Here is a 20,647-nt window from a genome sequence, read left to right as displayed (position 1 = left end):
TTCTGACAGGTATAAGATGGTATCTCAGAGTTTTTTATTTGCATTTTCCTGATATCTAAGGATGTTGAACATTTCCTTAAGTATCTTTGGGCATTTGAGAATCTTCTGCTGAGGATTGTCTGTTTAGTTCAGTACCCCATTTTTAATTGGGTTATTTAGAATTTTAATGTCTAATTTTTTGAGTTCTCTATGTATTTTGGAGATCAGGCCTTTGTCTGATGTGGGGTTGGTGAAGATCTTTTCCCACTCGGTAGGTTGCTTTTTTTGTCTTATTGACTGTGTCCTTTGCTTTACAGAAGCTTCTCAGTTTCAGGAGGTCCCATTTATTTATTGTTGCTCTTAGTGTCTGTGCTACTGGGGTTATATTTAGGAAGTGGTCTTCTGTGCCCATGCATTGAAGACTACTTCTCACTTTCTCTTCTATCAGATTCAGTGTGGCCAGAATTATATTGAGGTCTTTAATCCATTTGGAATTGAGTTTTGTGCTTGGTGATAAATATGGATCTATTTTCATTCTTCCACATGTTGACATCCAGTTATGTCAGCACCATTTGTTGAAGATGCCTTTTTTTCCATTGTAAAATTTTAGCTTCTTTGTCAAAAATCAGGTGTTTACAGGTGTGTGGATTAATATTAGGGTCTTCAATTTGATTCCATTGGTTAACATCTCTGTTTTTATGCCAATACCAAGCTATTTTCATGACTGTGGCTCTATAGTAGAGGTTGATGTCAGGGATGGTGATGCCTCCAGAAGTTCCTTTATTGTACAGGATTGTTTTGGCTATACTGGGTTTTTTGTTTTTTCGTATGAAGTTGATTATTTTTCTTTCAATGACTGTGAAAAATTGTGTTGGGATTTTGATGGTGATTGCATTGAATCTATAGATTGATTTAGATAGGATTGCAATTTTTACTATGTTGATCCTTCCTATCAATGAGCATGGGAGATCTTTTCATTTTCTGGTATCTTCTTCAATTTCTTTCTTCAAAGACTTAAAGTTCTTGTCAAATAGGTCTTTAACTTCTTTGGTTAGTGTTACCCCAAGATATTTTATGTTTATTTATGGCTATTGTGAAAGGTGATGTTTCTCTGATTTCCCTCTCTGCTTCTTTATCCTTTGTGTATAGGGGGCCACTGTTTTTTTTTTTAAGTTAATCTCATATCCTGCCACACCACTGAAGGTATTTATCGGCTGTAGGAGTTTTCTGGAAGAGTTTTTGGGGTCACTTATATACACCATCAAATCATTTACAAATAATGAAAGTTTGACTTCTTCCTTTCTAATTTGAATCCCTTTGATCTCCTTTTGTTGTCTTATTGCTATTGCCGAAACTTCAAGAACTATGTTGAAGAGCTATGGAGAGAGTGGACAGCCTTGTCTTATTCCTGATTTTAGTGAAATCGCTTTGAGTTTCTCTCCATTTAATTTGATGTTAGCTGTCAGATTGCTGTATATTGCTTTTATTATATTTTGATACGTTGTTCCTTGTATACCTGATCTCTCCAAGACCTTTATGATGAAGGGGTGTTGGATTTTGTCAAATGCTTTTTCAGCATCTAATGAAATGATCATATGGTTTTTTTCTTTCAGTTTATTTAGATGATGGATTACATTGATAGATTTTCGTATGTTTAACCGTCCTTGCATCTCTGGGATAAAGCCGACTTGATCATGGTGAATGATTTTTTTATGTGTTCTTGGATTCGGTTTGCCAGTATTTTATTGAGTACTTTTGAATCCATGTTCATGAGTGAGATTGGTCTGTAATTCTCTTTCTTGGTTGAGTCTTTGTGTGGTTTTGGTATCAGGGTAACTGTAGCCTCATAAAAAGAATTTGTCAATGTCTCTTCTGTTTCTCTTATGCGTAACACTTTGAGGTTATAGCTATTAGCTCTTCTTGAAAGTCTCTCTCTTTTACTACTTTGAGATATCTTTTCATTTTATAAACACCATCCTGTAGTTTTCAGAAAAGGATATATGAAAGATAAATTTTGTTATGATCTTTGAAAAATTATTTTTTGTGTGTGCATATGGTATTTGTATTCAGGTACACATGGCCTTGAACTCACAGAGAATCTTCTGTTTCTGCCTCTTGAGTACTGTGATTAAAGACATGGACCACCACGCCTGGCTACTCTTGTTGGGTTTGACCTACAAGTCAAAAAACAGAAGCTCCAGATTTCTAAGAAACATTTTATATACAATGTAACTGAGGGATGTTGTGAAGGAAAGCAATTTTGGCTCAATAATTTACCTAATTTATATTGTTCAAATACAGAGAAAACAATTCAACAAACAGTAAAGAATTAATAAATATTATATCAGTATTCATCAGTTTTTTTGTGTTTTGAGACAGGGTTTCTCTGTGTAGCTTTGGAGCCTGCACTCTGTAGACCAGGCTATACTCAAACTCAGAGAGATCTTCCTGCCTCTGTCTCCTGAGTGCTGGGATTAAAGGCATGCACCATCACTGCCTGGCCATTCATGAGTATTTATTGAAATAAACTACTTAAGGCTAAAGTTCAGCTAACTATAGATGAATTGAGAAATTATGATGGAAGAACTAATGTAAAATTTGATGTAAAAAAATCTGAGGAGGTCTGTTCTCTTCTCTCTCCCTCTCCTCCTCAAGAGTAAGATTCATAAGCTGTCTAGGCCAGATTGATCTCCACTCTCTTCTGTCAGGTGACAAGATCTACCAGTTGTCCTTTGAAATCTTGGTCATCATCACTCCTTTTAACATCTCCTCTTCTATCTCCATTCCTTCTCTCTTCTTCCTTATCCTCCAAAGAAATAAGGTTGATCAGTAGTCCAGGCTGGACTTCATCTCTCCTCACTTTGGGCAAGTAGTGAGGTTGGCCACTTGTCAGTCTTCCTAGGTTGGCTTATGGTTTTTGTGCGATCACCCACAATGCTGTGGTACTCGAGTGGTTGCCAGAGGACAAGTTGCAAGGAGCTCGAGTCCTTAATGTATGTGAGACCTGGAGGTCAGACTCAGGTTCTTAGGTATTGTGGCAACTGCCTCTACCCATCACTTTAACACATATTTTTGTTCTGCTCTGTCTCCCTACAAATCTCCAGACTCTCCTGGAAACGGTGATGGCAGCAAGGCCAGGCCAGACCAGGCTGTAATGGATCTACAGTGTGCTATGAAGCCTAGAGCCCTATACTGAGCCTCAAATTAGAACTAGAAGGTACATTCACTGTACTCATACTAACATCCAAGAGTGTGCACCAGGTAATATGGACTGCTTTCCCTCCCATCGCACTAATTACACAGCTGTGACCTACACAAAAAGAAATTTTATCATCTGAACATGGAAAGATGTTCCTTGCCTGTTCACATAACTTGCAAGTGGTTCTGTACTTCCAACCTAGCCCATCTATCCTCTTCCAGCATATTCAATAAAATGTTTGCGCTTAAAAAAATCTTTGAGTGCTTTCTCCGTTTTCTTTAAGTAGGCACTTAGTGCTATGAACTTTCCTCTTAGCACTGCTTTCATTGTGTCCCATAGGTTTGAGTATGTTGTGTCTTTGTTTTCATTAAATTCAAGAAAGACTTTAATTTCTTTCTTTATTTCTTCCTTGACCCAGGTGTGGTTCAGTACTTGACTGTTCAGTTTCCATGAGTTTGTAGGTGTTCTGGGGGTAGCATTGTTGTTGAATTCTAATTTTAATCCATGGTGATCTGATAAGACACAGGTGGTTACTAATATTTTTTTGTAACTGTGGAAGTTTGCTTTGTTACCGAGTATATGGTCAAATTTTGAAAAGGTTCCATGAGCCGCAGAGAAGAAGGTATATTCTTTCCTATTTGGGTGGAATGTTCTATAGATGTCTGTTAAGTCCATTTGATTCATTACCTCCATTAAGCCTTTTAATTCTCTGTTAGGTTTCTATCTGATTGACCTGTCCATTGGTGAGAGAGGAGTGTTGAAGTCTCCTACTATTAATGTGTGTGGTTTGATGGCTGCCTTGAGTTCTAGTAATGTTTCTTTTACATAAGTGGGTGCTTTTATATTAGGGGCATAGATATTCAGGATTGAGACTTCATTCTGAAGGATTTTTCCTGTTATGAGTATAAAGTGTCCCTTTCCATCTCTTCTGATTGATTTTAGTTTGAAATCAACTTTGTTAGAAATTAGTATGGCCACACCGGCTTGTTTCTTAGGTCTATTTGCTTGATAAACCTTTTCCCAACCCTTTACTCTGAGTAGGTGTCTGTCTTTGTGGTTGAGGTGTGTTTCTTGTAAACAGCAGAATGTTGGATCCTGTTTTCGTATCCAATCTCTTAGCCTGTGCCTTTTTATAGGTGAATTGAGTCCATTGATATTAAGTGATATTAATGACCAGTGGTTGTTAACTCCGGTCATTTTTTTGTAGTAGTTTGTGTGTTACCCTTCTTTGAGTTGTGCTGGTGAAGGGTCGCTAGATGTCTGAGTTATTGTGGGCATTGTTGGACTCCTTGGTTTGTGATTTTCCTTCTATTACTTTCTGCAAGGCTGGATTTGTGGCTATGTATTGTTTAAATCTGTTTTTGTCCTGGAATATCTTGTTTTCTCCATCGATGGTGAATGCAAGCTTTGCTGGGTATAGTAGTCTGGGCTTGCATCCATGTTCCCTTAGTGTCTGTAGCACATCTATCCAAGACCTTCTGGCTTTCATGGTTTCCATTGAGAAGTCAGGTAGATACCATCTTACACCTGTCAGATTGGCTAAAATCAAAAACACTAATGATAACCTTTGCTGGAGAGGTTGTGGAGTAAGGGGTACACTCATCCATTGCTGGTGGGAATGCACACTTGTGCAACCACTTTGGAAAGCAGTGTGGCGGTTTCTCAGGAAATTCGGGATCAACCTACGCCAGGACCCAGCAATTCCACTCTTGGGAATTTACCCAAGAGATCCCCAATCATACTACAAAAGCATTGTTCAACTATGTTCATAGCAGCATTATTTGTAATAGCCAGAACCTGGAAACAACCTAGATGCCCTTCAGTGGAAGAATGGATGAGGAAACTGTGGAATATATACATGCTAGAATACTACTCAGCGATAAAAAACAATGACATCTTGAATTTTGCATGCAAATGGATGGAAATAGAAAACACTATTCTGAGTGAGGTAACCCAGACCCAAAAAGATGAACATGGGATGTACTCACTCATAATCGGTTTCTAGCCATAAATAAAGGACATCGAGCCTATAATTCGTGATCCTTGAGAAGATAATAAGAAGGTGAACCCAAAGAAAAACATATAGTTATCCTCCTGGATATTGGAAGTAAACAAGATTGCCGGGCAAAAATTGGGAACTTGGGGGTGGGGTGGGATGGGGGCAAGGGGAGATGGGGAGAGAAAAGCGTGAAGGGGAGGATGGGGAGAGCTTGGGGGAATGGGATGCTTGGAATATATGAAGGGTGGATATGGGAGCAGGGAAGCATATATCTTAATTAAGGGAGCCATCTGAGGGTTGTTAAGAGACTTGACTCTAGAGGGGTTCCCAGCTATCCAGGGAGATGCCCCCAGCTAGTTCCGTGGGCAGCTGAGGAGAGGGAGTCGGAAAAGGCCAGATCCTATAGCCATACTGATGAATATCTTGCATATCACCATAGAACCTCTACCTGGCGATGGATGGAGATAGAGACAGCCCCACATTGGAGTGCCGGACTGAGCTCCCAAGGTCCTGATGAGGAGCAGAAGGAGGGAGAACAGGACCGTGAGGGAACCTTCATCTGGCGATGGATGGAGATAGAGACAGAGCCACACATTGGTGCACTGGACTGAGCTCCCAAGGTCCAAATGAGGAGCAGAAGGAGGGAGAACATGAGCAAGGAAGTCAAGACTGTGAGGGGTGCTCCCATCCACTGAGATGGTGGGGCTGATCTATTCGGAGCTTACCAAGGCCAGCTGGACTGGGACTGAAAAAGCATGGGATAAAACTGGACTCCTTGAACATGGCGGACAATGAGGGCTGCTGAGAAGCCAAGGACAATGACACTGGATTTGGATCCTACTATGAATACTGGCTTTGGGGGGGCGGCTAGCCTGTTTGTATGCTCACCTTCCTGGACCTGGATGGAGGGGGGAGGAATTTAGACTTCCCACAGGGCAGGGAACCCTTACTGCTCTTTGGACAGGAGAGGGAGGGGAAGTGGAGGGGGGAGGGGGTAAATGGGAGGCGGTGAGGAGGCGGAAATTTTTAATAAAAATAAAAATAATAAAAAAATCTTTGAGGAGGGGCTTGAGAGATGACTCGGTGGTTAAAAACACTTGTTGTTATTTTCAGAGGAATTTGGTTCTCAGCATATATCTTAAGAATGTTGACTAAAAAATTTTATACCCAGCTAAACCATGCTTCTCAGTCATGTGAGACTTCAGACCTATAAATGTTCATAAAGGTCTACTTCTGTTGAAATGAAGCAAGGGATAAGAGAATATGGATGATTAAGACATGAGGAAGGAAGCTGGGAATTCCTTTCAATTTGAGTTCATGGGTTTATCTTGATTCTCTCCTTAATCTTTACGGAGAGAAAGTGTCAAAAAATTAACTTGTAAAGATAAAAAGAATGGAACAAGAGTAAACGTCAAAGAAAACAATCTAATTTTGGAAGGTGCAAAGAATACAAACAAGTGGTAACTAACAGCCTGCATTATTTTCTCTTATTATTAAGAAGAAGGTTATTAATAATAGAAAAATTAGTTCCAGTTAAATAATGATTAAAGTGGAATGTTCAGAGAGAAACTAAAACTAAAAGTGGCTGAGAATCTCTGTGAGGAGTGGTTATATCTGAGACTTCCCTTCCCATCTGTAAAACAAGGCATGTTTATTTTATTCTGAGTGTCAGACAGTGTCAGAGCTCCATCCTGAGGTATTGATAAGTGCCAGCAAAAGCAAGGACAGGAGTTGGACTTTAGTGTGGAGAAGATGGAAAATTCTGCAGAGATTATCATGTTTCTCCCAGACCAAGGAGTTCAAAAGGCCAGGTGCCAAGTCTTTAATTCCTTCTACCCTGTCTAATCATAGGCTTATCTCAAAATAATTAAAAACGTGTGCAGAAAACCCTTGTACATGAGTGCTTATAGCATCAATTTTATAATATTCAAAGTTTCTTATGTCTAATGAGAAAAGTATGGTACATTCATCCAATAGAAAATACTGATATATATATGTGTGTGTATATATATATATATATGTATACATATATATATTAACAGGATGGGGCTTAAAAATGTTATGCTAAGTAAGAAAAGCCAGACACAAAATGCTACATATTATATGATTTCATATATATATATATGTATATATAATGTACAGAATGAAAAAATCCAAAGATATAGAAAACTGATTAGCAGTTTACCATGGACTAGAGTGGTGTTTTTGTGTGTGTGTATGTGTGTGTGTGTGTGTGTGTGTGTGTGTGTGTATGTGTGTGTGTGTATCTGTCTGTCTTAAATGACACCAAGTTCATTTTAGGGGTGATGAAAGTATTTCAATTTTGATAGTGACAATAATTATACACAGAGGTATATACCTTATATAACCGCTAGAAAATAACCACATATTAATTAAATTACACCATTTATTTTAAAACTTAAAAGCCACCATAGAAAGAAACATTCATGGAATATGAATGAGCTGTTTTAAAGCAATACTATGATACCAAAGACTGAAAATTTAATCAGATGAATTTTTAAAAAGTGGCTGGAGGATATCTACATTCTGGTAAAAATAAAAACAAAACATAGGAAGCATGGCAAAGATAAGAAAACATAAGCTATGTGTAGTAGCCTTACTACATAATCCCATCACTTGGTAGGCTAAAGTGAGACCTCAAGTTCTATGCCATCATGGCCAATGAAGTTTCAGCATGCCCTAGGGTATATTAGACCATATATTAACAAGAAAGAAATAGAAAAATTAAATGTTAAACAACCTACTATTGAGCAATCAATTAATCAAAGATTAAAATAAAAAAGTTCTATCAAACAAATAAAAATGAGCCCAACACTCTGCAGTCAATGAGATACAGCAAAAGCAGTACTAAAAGGGACATTTATAGCAATCAATGCAGCCACTTAAAGAAAATAAAGCTCTGAGATAAACACTCTGTCACCATGCTTCAAAGAACCAAGAGGACAAGAACAAACCAAGGTCAAAATTAATAAATGAAAAAACCTAGCAGGGTAGAAACAAGCAATCAAGAGGCTGAATAGCCCACAAAAGATCTTCGCAACCAAGAGCCGTTCTTTGAAGATAGAAATAAAGCTGACAAACATTGACTCGACTAAAAGTGAAAGAAAAACAAACCAATCAGATGAAAATGGAGACGCTGCAATCAACACTACAAAAACTTAAAAGACAGTGAAAGAGTATAAATAATGGACAGACATATGGTAAATAATTTTATAACCTAGACAAATTGTTGAAGAAACTTGGCAGGGCAAAAATAAGTGTCAGTTATTTAGAAGTCTTTTATCAAAGAAAAGTCAAAGATTAAACGGCTAAGCTGCTGAATTTCACCAACTATTTAAATTATTCTCTGTATGTATGTGGCTACCCATGGGCACCCAGAGAGGGCACTGGATCTCGCTGTTGCTGGGATCAAAGTCTGTGGTGAACCACCAGACGTGATTGCCAGGGACTAAACTGGGGTCCGCAGAAGAAGAATTGCTCTTAAGCACGAGTCATCTTTGCAGCAGCCCCTGAGGGTTTTAACCAGATGTTATAAGTTTACTGTAATCCACTTTTAGAGAGCTGTTCTCTTGTGTTAGCTTGTCTCATTTACATTCATATGAAGAACTTATTGACTTGTTTTTTCTTTTTGATGTTGGGCATTGGATTCAGGGCATTGTACATACTAAGTACATGTTCTTTCATTGGGCTGCACCCCGAGCACCAGACATTATTTATTTTAGAACAATGCTGACTAATGACAATTTTCTGGTGAAAGCATATTAATGTGCCTTCTTTGTGCTTACTGTGTATGTATTAATTATGCAGAGCACATATCATGTTAAAAGAATGAGAATAAATATCTATACACCAAAACCATTTATGGAAAACGAATCACAAGTGTACCAATAAGTCTATCACTTTTTTGATAGGCCAAGTTTTTCAGAATGTCAAAAGATGATTTAATTAAATTTTATCAATCTTGAAAGAAAACACTCAATTTAGAAACAAAATCTCGATTAATCAATGGTTCATTTGAAGAAAGAAAATAGAGCTCTTGAGACAACACAACAGACGCAAAAGATTTAGGAGATCATAAAAAGGTTCACATAATTGAAAATTATATTTAAAGCTGAAAGCCATCATTTGTAATAGCATTAAATTCATGCTAATGATAAACACAACTTTTGAAACACAGGTCCTTTGATTACAAGAAATCAACAGACAGGCTTAAATACCAGGGACCTGAAAACATCCATGACATTATAAAATGTGTGGTGAAAATACCACCACCAAGAAAGGACATTTTGCAGCTACTTTGTGCACTTGAGCATAAGCTGGTTAACAAAAATGCAAGGAATTATCAACAACTAGAAACAGCTATAAATGTGACTATTAGTAATGTGCTAATTCGCTCTTTACAATGAGTGAAAAGTTGGGAAATTACACATGCATCAGTGAAGACTTAATTCATCCCACAAGAGCAAAGCACGATTTCTAGTTAAACCCCAAATGATCCCTAAAGTTGGAATGTTCCTCATCGTTCCCATAAGCCGCTTCATTCAAGAAGTTGGGAAGCACTGGTTTAAGAAATTTGAACTCATTTGTCCCCGTACCTCGTGTCAAACACACCTCATACTGGTAGGTCTGGGACAGGGTTCCCGTGCCACTGACATCAACCAGGTGTCCAGGATAGTGGCCCTCAGGAACAGTGCAGCCACCCAGAGAGGCTGCCCTGGCCCTCCTGCACAGCCTCACCCCCACAAACAGCACCACAGACAAGAGGAAGAGCGAAGAAACAGATGCCAAGGCAATGACCAGGTACAATGTAAGCAGGTCTTCGTCCTGTGTGGGGTCGCGCGCCACCTCTGGTAGAGGCAGGAAGGGCTGAGAGAAGCCATCCACCACCAGCACATGCAGAGTGACACTGGCAGACCGCGGAGGATCGCCATTGTCCTTGACCAGCAGCAGCAGCCTGTGCTTGGGAGCATCGCGCTCACTCAGCAGCCTGGAGGTGCGCACCTCGCCATTGTGAGCCCACACGCTGAACAGCCCTGGCTCCGTGGCTTTGAGCAGCTGGAACGACAGCCAGGCATTCTGGCCAGAGTCGCGATCCACAGCCACCACCTTCGTGACCAGGTAGCCTGGCTCTGCTGCTCTGGGCAGCAGCTCTGTGAAGGGCGCAGAGGCGTTCTGCAGCGGGTAGAGCACGAAGGGCGCATTGTCGTTGGCGTCCAGCACCTGCACGCGCACCAGCGCCTGGCTACTGAGTGCAGGTGAGCCTTGGTCTGTGGCGCCCACGTGGAACTCAAAGGTCTGCAGGGCCTCGTAGTCCAGGGACCTGAGCGCAAACAGCTGCCCGTTGTCGGCATTGATGGAGATGAGCGAGGAGAGGGGCAGCTGTGGGTCTTGGGTGGGCAACAGCGAGTAGGTGATGTGGGCATTGGAGCCTGAGTCTGAGTCTGTGGCGCTGATGGTGCCTATGTGCAGGGCGGGGCTGTTGTTCTCGTGGACAAACAGGGTGTAGGAGCTTTGTGTAAAGGCGGGGGCGTTGTCGTTGATGTCAGACACCTGCACTCTTATGGTGTGCTGGGTTGTGAGCCTGGGTGTGCCCATGTCGCTGACTGTGATGGTGATGTTGTACTCAGCTCTGCTCTCTCTGTCCAGTGCGCCTTCCGTTACCAAAGTGTAGAAATTTTTTTCAGTAGGTTTCAAGAGGAAAGGAAGTTGGCCTTGGATGGAGCAAATCATTTTCCCGTTCTCTCCAGAGTCTGGATCTGAAATTCCAAAGATGGCTACTACAGTTTCAGGAGAATTTTCTGGAATATCATTGATAAGTAATGATATGGTGAGTTCAGGGGCGTTGTCATTCACATCCGTCACGTCTATTACTACCGTGCATTTTCCTGCAAGACCTCCCCCATCAGAGGCCTCGATTTCCATGCGGTAAGACTGAATTTCCTCAAAATCCAATGGTTTTCTTATTCTAATTTCTCCGGTGTCTGTATTTATTTCAAAAGCCCGAAGCACCTGATTTGAGGATTGAAAAAGCGAATAGGACAGCTCTCCGTAGACCCCAGCGTCTAAATCTCTCGCGGACACGGTGATAACAAGTGAGCCTATGGGGCTGTTCTCTTGAACCTGCACCTCATAGAGCCCCTGGGCAAATTCGGGGGCATTGTCATTAATGTCCAGGACCATGATGAGAACCTGGGTAGTCCCAGTCTTGGGAGGTGTCCCGCCGTCCAGAGCCGTGAGTGTTAATCTAACCTCTGCCTGCTCCTCCCGGTCCAGTGCTTTGTCTAGCACAAGCTCAGGGTATTTCCTGCCGTCGCTGTGATTGCCGGTGAGAAGGTGGAAATGGGAGTTGATACTGATTGTATAGTTCTGAACTGTGTTGCTACCTACGTCCAAATCTTGAGCTATTTTCAGTGGGAACTTTGTCCCTGGATGGCTACTTTCCAGAATTTTAAGGAGGATTTCATCTTCCATGAATTCTGGGGCATGGTCGTTTACATCTTGGAGCTGTATTTCCCCTTGAATAAATTGCACTGGGCTTTTTAGTAACACTTGGAAATATAGGCTGCACGGGTCCGTGCTCCCACATAACTCCTCCCGATCCAATTTCTCTTTCAGAACCAAATTTCCACTCTTCTGTTCCAGCTGCAAGAGTTGTTTGTTCCCTTTGTTAAGAATCTGGGCGCCCCTGATGACCAGATCCCTTAAGCCCAACCCCAAATCTTTTGCCAGGTTGCCCACCAAAGAGCCCCTGTCTGTTTCCTCTAGAATCGAATACTTAACGGTCGCACTGCCTGCCTCCCACAATAGTAACAGAAAGACAATGGCGGTCACTTGCCTTTCCTGTAGCGCCTTGTGGAGTGGTGTCCCCATCGTTCCTCAGGTCCAAAAGAAGCAGCAGTTAATCACACAAGAATTGCTCTGTGAGCAACTCAGGAATCTTGGCTCAATAATTTTGAGCTTCTTTTCTTTTTGACATTGCTGGACGCGGTGTATCTGCCTCTCTGAAAGGATCTATCGGCAGAAATGTAAAAAGCTTCCCTTCTCAGCGGCAAATGGCTCTGCTTTTAGTCTTACAGGCTGCAGCATTTTGTTTCTTAGCCTGCAGCGCCACCATGCGTTCTGCTTTACAATTTCAGATAATTTTGTTTCAAAGTGCTCTGTAAGGGCTAAAGAACTCACCATTTAGGTCAAAGTGTTCTATTCTCTCCTTCCTCTCCTCTTTCCCCCAACCCTCATTTGACAGCCCTAAGATAGCTAATCTGCGTGAGAGAAATATATCTTTTGAAATATATCTTCATAAAGGTACAAACTCACTACAGAAAGCTCTGCTGAGACTGCCAATCATTTAACAATTGTTTGTATAAGTATTCATTTAGTTTCTGACCATAGCACCATGGAGGAGAAACACTTTTTTTTGCTCTTGGAAGACTTTTCATTTTATTATAAAATTTACCAATTTTTCTATTTTTAATAAATATATTATTAAAAATTCCAGCTTCTAACTTCCAAATGGCAATATGCCGATAACTCGTCAAGGAAAAACTAAAAGGTGAATTTTTTTGTTTGTTTGTTTATCCTCTCTGTGGTGTGCAGTCTTAAAAGCTTCCGTTCATAAATGTGCTGTATGTGGTGACCAATAAAATTGAATGGAGATATCACTTATAAGGTTTTTTTTTTTTTTTTTTTGGTTTTTCGAGACAGGGTTTCCCTGTAGTTTCTAGAGCCTGTCCTGGAACTAGCTCTTGTAGACCAGGCTGGCCTCGAACTCAGAGATCCGCCTGCCTCTGCCTCCCGAGTGCTGGGATTAAAGGCGTGCGCCACCACCGCCCGGCTTTCACTTATAAGTTTTATAAGTAGTCAGCTCTGGCTCAGAGTTCAACTGTCTTTTCTACAAAGAAGAAGAAAAAGATAATGAAGTCAATGAAGTAGAAATGATCCTTTTGGGGGAAGGATTTTGACCTGTGTGCCTTGGGAAGGTGGCCTTTGGACTATGGAAACTGTGTAATTGAAAAACACTGAAGTTTCAAATAGAACTGTGTGGTTGGAATGAAAGAAGTAAAACCCGCAGGGCGCTGGTGGCGCATGCCTTTAATCCCAGCACTCAGGAGGCAGAGGCAGGCGGATCTCTGTGAGTTCGAGGCCAGCCTGGTCTACAGAGCTAGTTCCAGGACAGCTAGGACTGTTACACACAGAAATCCTGTCTTGAAAAAAAAAGAAGCCAAACCCTCTCCCCTAAGAAAAAGGTTATTGAAGGACAGGGCAAGTATTCCAGAATCCCAAAGAGAAAATGCTTCCTTTAGCCGTTATAGTTCACCTTGATTAAGGTTGAAGGTAAATATTCACCAATCACCTTAATATAATTTGCCTTCCTTTGATAGAAATTTGAAAGGAGCATTTTTCATAAGATATCGGCAACTGTAACCTACAAAACAAGACTATGAGTGCACGGGGCTTTGTAGTTAATAAATGATGTTCAGAGAATGCTGGAGGAGAAAATATGGATACTCAAGAAAGGGAAGGTGAAATTTGGATTTGACAAAAATAACTTTGAACTCTCAAACCCTTCAACAAAAACAAGGTAAAGTGTGCTCTCTTGAATTTATGCTCAGCAGTTGAATGTAGAGTGTGCAGAAAGATGTGTGCTGTGTTGAAGGACAGAGATAATCTCAGTAAGCGATATTGTTTAAAATTTCACATGATTGTAATTAAAGGAAAAACTCCACTCATCAGAAAAAGCACATTGTTGTTGAGAGGATGTTAGAATTACTTTGTGTTTTTTTTTTAAAGGACTGTTGTGCGGTTCAGCAAATATTTATTCAGCATTTGTAAATCCCTTGATGCTAAAAGACCACACTGTTCTTACACAGGGTTCACAAACTACTCATAGTTTAGTAAAATTTATATTTAAGAAATACGTTAATTACTAAGTTATACTAGAATATAATTATGGATAATTAAGGTATGTGTATTAGCACTTAGATTTTTTATATTTAGAGTTGCACATGATAGCTAGTTACCCCCAAATGAGACTAAATTTGCAAAATTCAGTAATATCAAACATTCACATTTAAAACATTCCTACACACTAACAGGGCAATTAATTTAATCATTTGTTTGAAATGTAATCTCAAAGGCTTTACATGATAATATATTTAAAAGGTTATTTGATTTCAGACTTCACTAAAAATACTTTTTATTTAAGTTGTCAAATACAGGTTAGTGCCACTAATTTAAATACAGCTATAAAGTGCAATCGAGAAACTGGTGGGGTCTCCAGAAACCGACCATTTAAAATACAAATTTGACTGGACAGTGGTGGGGCATTCCTTTAATTCTGGTACTTGGCAGGCAGAGGCAGGCAGATCTCTGAGTTCAAGGACATCCTAGTCTACAGAGCTAGTTCCAGCCAGGGCTACACAGAGAAACCCTGTCTTGACAAAAAGGTACAATCTCAAGAATAATAGCAACAGGGCAAGCCAGACAAGACATTATGACTGAGGTCTCTAATCATAGTACTAAGGTGGCAGAGGCAGGAGCATCTCTCTGTGTTCCAGGCCAGAGAGTTCTACATAGCAAGATCCAGACTACCATAGTCTACAGAGTGAGACCACATCTCAAAAATAGAAAAAAAATAAACAAATAAACAGGTTGACGATTTAGCTCTATGTTGATTTTTGCCTAACATGCTTGAGACACCGGATTCCAGTTCCAGGAACTAGTATAAAATGTAATACAATAAGCCTTGACAAACATATACCAATAGCATGCACATTCAGCTTAAAAGCTCTTTCGAAGGTAAGCAGAATTTACTATTACACTACGGTATTTAGATGAAAAGGAAGCTATTCCGAAGTGTAGGACTTTCCTCTGTTTTCCTCTCAGATTCCAAAGCAGGAAATTGGGGGTTAATTGCCTTTAGAAATTTGAACTCACCAGTCCCAGAGTCTCCCCCCAGGCACACCTCATACTGGTAGCTCTGTGACAGGGTTCCTGTGCCATTGATATCCACCAGGTGACCAGGAAAGTGGCCCTCAGGCAAAGAGCAGCCACCCAGAGCAGATGCCCTGGCTCTTCTGCACAGCCTCACCCCCACGAACAGCAGCACAGACAAGAGGAAGAGCGAAGACACAGACGCCAAGGCAATGACCAGGTACAGCGTGAGTGCATCGTCATCTTGGGCGGGGTCGCGTGCCACCTCGGGCAGAGGCAGGTAGGGCTGAGAGAAGCCATCAACCACCAGCACATGAAGAGTGACACTGGCAGACCGCGGAGGATCGCCATTGTCCTTGACCAGCAGAAGCAGCCTGTGCTTGGGGGCATCGCGCTCACTCAGCAGCCTGGAGGTGCGCACCTCGCCATTGTGAGCCCACACACTGAACAGTCCGGGCTCCGTGGCCTTGAGCAGCTGGAACGACAGCCAGGCATTCTGGCCAGAGTCTCGATCCACAGCCACCACCTTGGTTACCAGATAGCCTGGCTCTGCCGCCCTGGGCAGCAGCTCTGTGCAGGGCGCAGAGGCATTCTGCAGAGGGTAGAGCACGAAGGGCGCATTGTCGTTGGCGTCCTGCATCAGCACGCGCACCAGCGCCTGGCTGCTGAGTGCAGGCGAGCCTTGGTCTGTGGCGCCCACGCGGAACTCGAAGGTCTTTAGGGCCTCGTAGTCCAGCGCCCTGAGCGCGAACAGCTGCCCGTTGTCAGCATTGATGGAGATGAGCGAGGCGAGATCCAGCTGTGGGTCGTGAGTGGGCAGCAGCCAGTAGGTGATGTGGGCATTGGAGCCTGAGTCTGAGTCTGTGGCGCTGATGGTGCCTATGTGCAGGGCGGGGCTGTTGTTCTCTTGGACAAACAGGGTGTAGGAGCTTTGTGTAAAGGCGGGGGCGTTGTCGTTGACGTCAGAGACCTGCACTGTTATGGTGTGCTGGGTTGTGAGCCTGGGTGTGCCCATGTCGGTGACTGTAATGGTGATGTTGTACTCAGCTCTGCTCTCTCTGTCTAGTGCCCTATCTGTTTCCAAAGTATAGAAATTCTCCATGGATGGTCTTAGAATAAATGGAAGACCGTCATCTATGGAACACATAACCTCCTGGTTATTTTCCGAGTCTGCATCTGAAACGCTGAACACTGCTACTACGATACCTGGCAAATTTTCAGGGATGGGGCTGTTGAGGGAGGATAGGATCACTTCCGGAGCATTGTCATTCACATCCAATACCTGCACAACTAAAGAGCACTTTCCTGTTAGCCCACCGCCATCCACGGCCTCAACACCCACATGGTAGGACTGAAATGCTTCAAAATCCAAGGCGCTCCTCAGTCGAATTTCTCCCGTCTTTGAGTTTATTACAAAAGGCTCGTTAACATCGTCATCTTGAAACAGTGCATAAGAAACCTCTCCGAAGGAGCCTGTGTCTAAATCTCTCGCTGTGACGGTAAGAAGCAGTGTGCCAATGGGGTTGTTCTCAGGGACCTGGACCTCATAGAGCTCCTGAGCAAACTCTGGAGTGTTGTCATTTATATCTAAGACAAGTATTTGAATCTCTGTGGTCCCTGACCTGGGGGGAGACCCGCCATCCACCGCAGTGAGCGTTAGTCTGAGCTGAGCCTGCTCCTCACGGTCCAATGCCTTGTCCAACACTAGCTCGGGGAACTTCTTGCCATCGCTGCGGTTGCGAGTGAGCACGTGGAAGTGACGGTTGTCGCTGACAGTGTAGCTCTGAATGCTGTGGCTGCCGGTATCTGGGTCCTGGGCCATTTTCAAAGGGAGTATCTTTCCTGTCTCAGCCATTTCTGATATTTTAAGGAGTACCTCTCTGGCAGGAAACTCTGGGGCGTGGTCGTTTATATCTATAACTCTCAGTGCCGCCTGATAAAACCGCACAGGATTGTTTAGTAACACCTGGAAATGTAGCATACAGGGCTCCGTGGAGCCACACAGCTCTTCCCGGTCCAGCTTTTCATTCAGCACCAAATCCTGGGTTTGTGGGTCAAGCTTCAAATACTGTCTGTTCCCCTTGAAAACCACTCTGGCGCCCCTAGCAGCCAGTTCTCCCACCCTTAGTCCCAAGTCCTTAGTCAAATTGGCCACAAACGTGCCACTTTCTGTCTCCTCCAGCACGGTATAGTGAATTGATTCTGAACCCACCTCCCACGAAAGCATCCATGCAATTAAAAACATCACTTGCCTTGTCTGGCACCACGCCTTTGTTTGTGGCATCTCTACTGATACAGGACGGAAAAATCCCTTTCAGCTCTTTATCACGGAGGTAACTTTGGCCTTCCGGAAAGTCTTTGTTGTGAAAATTCCGGATTTAGTCTTACACGTTCCCAGTGACCCCTCTTCTCCGGAGTGCTTTTGTCTTAGCAGCAGCAGCAAATGGTTCCGTATTTTGCTTCAGTTTCTAGGCGATACGGGGCTTCCAAGGGCTAAAGACTTCTTACTCATTCTCTTAGCCTACACCGCCACCATGCGTTCAAATCAATAACTTCATGAGATATTTTCAAACACGGAACACTGACAGAACATTTATGAAGACTTTTATACAAATCTGAACATTATAGACTTTAAGTTGAGTCAGTGTTTCTCAAACTGGCAGTGTAAAGGAGTTCTTAGGGGTCTTGCTTGAGGGTGCATGCTTGCTTTTTGTTTGTTAAGTTGGTTTTCAAGCTCACTCTAGATCTTGAGTCAAATTGCCTGCTGATGTAAAGGACCATCTAAGAATCACTCTTCTGGCCACGGAAACTTCCCACAATCAGCTATGATTCTTTAACAGTGCAACTGGTCTCTGATGAGTTCTATAAAGTCATGAGTTTATGAGGAACACTCTTTAATTGTCCCATTAAGCACACCAACCAATTATTAAAATGTAAAAGTTGGTCAGAAACATAAATGTTGAACTAAACATTAAGTTCCCTAAAATACATGACGCATCAATGGCATGAACAACAGAGTTTGTTACTAAGCCACGTAAGAACAGTAATGGAAATCATAAGGCTATTGAGGAGAAAACTGTAGCCAAAAAGTGATAGCAATATCTAAACAAAATGAATAATTTAAAATGGGAATTAGGAGCAATTGGTATTTGCCATGAGAATTTTTAAGATTTAATTTTATTTCTAAGTGAGTAGACTTGGTCACGGTTTTAGAAGTCCAAGTGTTTTACTATAACTTTTCATTCAACAAGATGTCCTCATGTCATTTGACTGAAGACCAAAATTATTGTAAGAGATGGCACGATGCAGAAAATGACATTCAAGGATGCACAGTGGCACACAATTGAAATGCCAGAACTTGGGAGTCTGAGACAGAAGGAGAGCAAGCACGAAACAGGAAAGACTGTATCTCAAAAAGAAAAAAAAACCCAGCAAACAGAAATGCGGATACTGTGAAGGGGTTGCCTTTAAATATACCGTGGAATCCAGTGACTGAATAGCACAGTTAGACTTGAACAGAGTATGTTACTCTCTTGCCCTTTTCTGAGCAGATAAGTTGGAAAGTCTTTAAATATCATTTAAAATGTGAGTGAGTACACATACAAGAACTTAAGATATGTTAAATAGAATTGATTTCTGATGGAGTTTGCATTTATTTAAGATGAGTTCTATTAAGGTCAAGAAAACTTTACTTCACTTAAGAGCCAAGACAATAGGAGATGGAAAACTAGAATATATTTTTAAAAAAATTCTAAGTAAAATAAATAAAATTTAAATCTGATTGCTGAAATCATCTTATGGCTAGAAATCACATGTGCATATCCAGTGGAATAAAGAGTATGAGAGCATCAATATCCCACTCCTCCAAGGTTTACTAGAAAACCATTACTGAGTGTGGACATTCCTTGAGCCTGTGAATAAATGGAACTCATGGAGTAAAACCAACAGCCATAACGACTGTGGATGGGCTTTGCCATCTCTAGATAGTTTCTAAATGTTCCTTCCAAATGGTGTCACAGTTAGTCATTGTTGTTGGTTGGGTTGGCCGGACGACTCCAACAAGGTTGGTAAAGCTCACCTCCTGCAGTGTCTATGAGGGATTCCCTAGAAGGGAATGAGGAGAGAAGCCTACACTGCATATGGGTGGCACCATCCCATAGACTGGGGTCAGAATCAGAGAAGGAAAAGGAGAAAGAGCACCAGGTAAGCAATCTCTACTCTAGGTTCTCGCCACCTTGATGGGCACTGGTCCTTCCATGATGAACAGAAACCCTGGGTCAAAACAAACACTTCCTCCCCTGTTTCCTTTCACATTTTGTCCCAGCAGTGGGAGGTCTGACTAACAATGGGAGGGTCTGAGTTCTGACTCCAGTTTAATGACAGATTTATGCCCCAAAGCCTTTATTCACTCACTGGGGCTACAGCAGCACCAGGTGTCTTCAAGTGTGGCTTATAGAATATTCCTGACATCAAAACAAATTTTTATCAGCATTACAACATGTGTTGAACTCAATCTAGGCAAGGAAATTTTTTTTTTTTAAAAAAGCATTGGTACTTATGTGAGAAAGTTAGTGTCTTGATATTACTCCCAAAAGATACCAGTTGAGAGTGTCAAAAGACTCCATTTTATAGAAATTACATTTTGCAGAGAATTATGTTAGAGCCTCAGAGAAGAATGTATCACTGCTTGCTCTCTTTTTCTTCTGAATAGAGCTGAGTTGATTTTACTTCCCAAAACATGTATCCACGAGGAGATAAACATTGTTGTCATGAAAAATGTCTAACAAAAAAGGAAATGAGATAAACTTCTACATAAATATCACTTCGATATACAACATTATCTTGAATCCTTTAGGATTTTCCTTCTGCTCTGCTGCCAACAAGAACTTGCTTTTTCTGAGGCCCCTTTTAGAGTCTTCTCTCGTATAATGTATCCTGAACACAATTTCCCTTCCCTCCACTCCTCCCAGTTTCCCCCACTTCCCCTCTCCCCAGATCCACTCCCCACTTTCCCTTCAGAAAAGAACAAGCCTCCAAGAGACAACAACCAAACACAACAAAATATGATACAATTTAGTCAAGGCAAAAGCTCTCCTATCAACTTGGCTGGACAGCAACCCAGTAAGAGAGAAAGGGTCCAAAGAGCAGGCAAAAGAGTCAGAGACACCCTACCTACTCTTACAAGTCCCACAAAACACTGAACTAACAGCCGTAACACACACAGAGGACCTGGAGCAGACCCTTGCAGGTTCTGTGCCTGGCACTTCAGACTCTGAGAACCCATATGAGCCCTTCTCGGTTGATACAGTGGGCCATGTTCTCCAGGTGTCCTCCATCCCTTCTGACTCCTACATTCTTTCCTCCTCCTTTTCTATGGTGTTCCCCTAGTTCTGAGCTCCAAGCTGACCCAATTACACCCATTTCTTAAGGCAACATTTGCAGAAATTGAAAATTACCAACCTTGGCCATCTTAACAATTTTGGGATGTTGGCAAGTTTTAGGATGAAACAGATGTAAGA

At 41.8% G+C, this 20,647-nt stretch overlaps 2 protein-coding genes across 2 annotated transcripts; both read right to left on the bottom strand.

The window, feature by feature from the left end:
* Positions 1–9,480: 9,480 nt before the first annotated feature.
* LOC119814517 (protocadherin beta-14) lies at positions 9,481–12,226 on the bottom strand. Its single transcript, XM_038330341.1, has one exon. The coding sequence runs from the start codon at positions 12,066–12,068 to the stop codon at positions 9,675–9,677; it is 2,394 nt and encodes a 797-aa protein (XP_038186269.1). The 5' UTR covers positions 12,069–12,226; the 3' UTR covers positions 9,481–9,674.
* A 2,798-nt stretch (positions 12,227–15,024) lies between these two features.
* On the bottom strand, positions 15,025–17,412 carry LOC119814573 (protocadherin beta-6-like). Its single transcript, XM_038330442.1, has one exon. The coding sequence runs from the start codon at positions 17,410–17,412 to the stop codon at positions 15,025–15,027; it is 2,388 nt and encodes a 795-aa protein (XP_038186370.1).
* Between the last annotated feature and the right edge of the window lie 3,235 nt (positions 17,413–20,647).

The sequence above is a fragment of the Arvicola amphibius genome, chromosome 5 (genome assembly GCF_903992535.2).
Source record: "Arvicola amphibius chromosome 5, mArvAmp1.2, whole genome shotgun sequence".
NCBI classification, from domain to species: Eukaryota; Metazoa; Chordata; class Mammalia; order Rodentia; family Cricetidae; genus Arvicola; species Arvicola amphibius.
The sequence above is the reverse complement of the archived record's forward strand: the minus strand, read 5'-3'. Positions and strand labels throughout refer to the sequence as shown.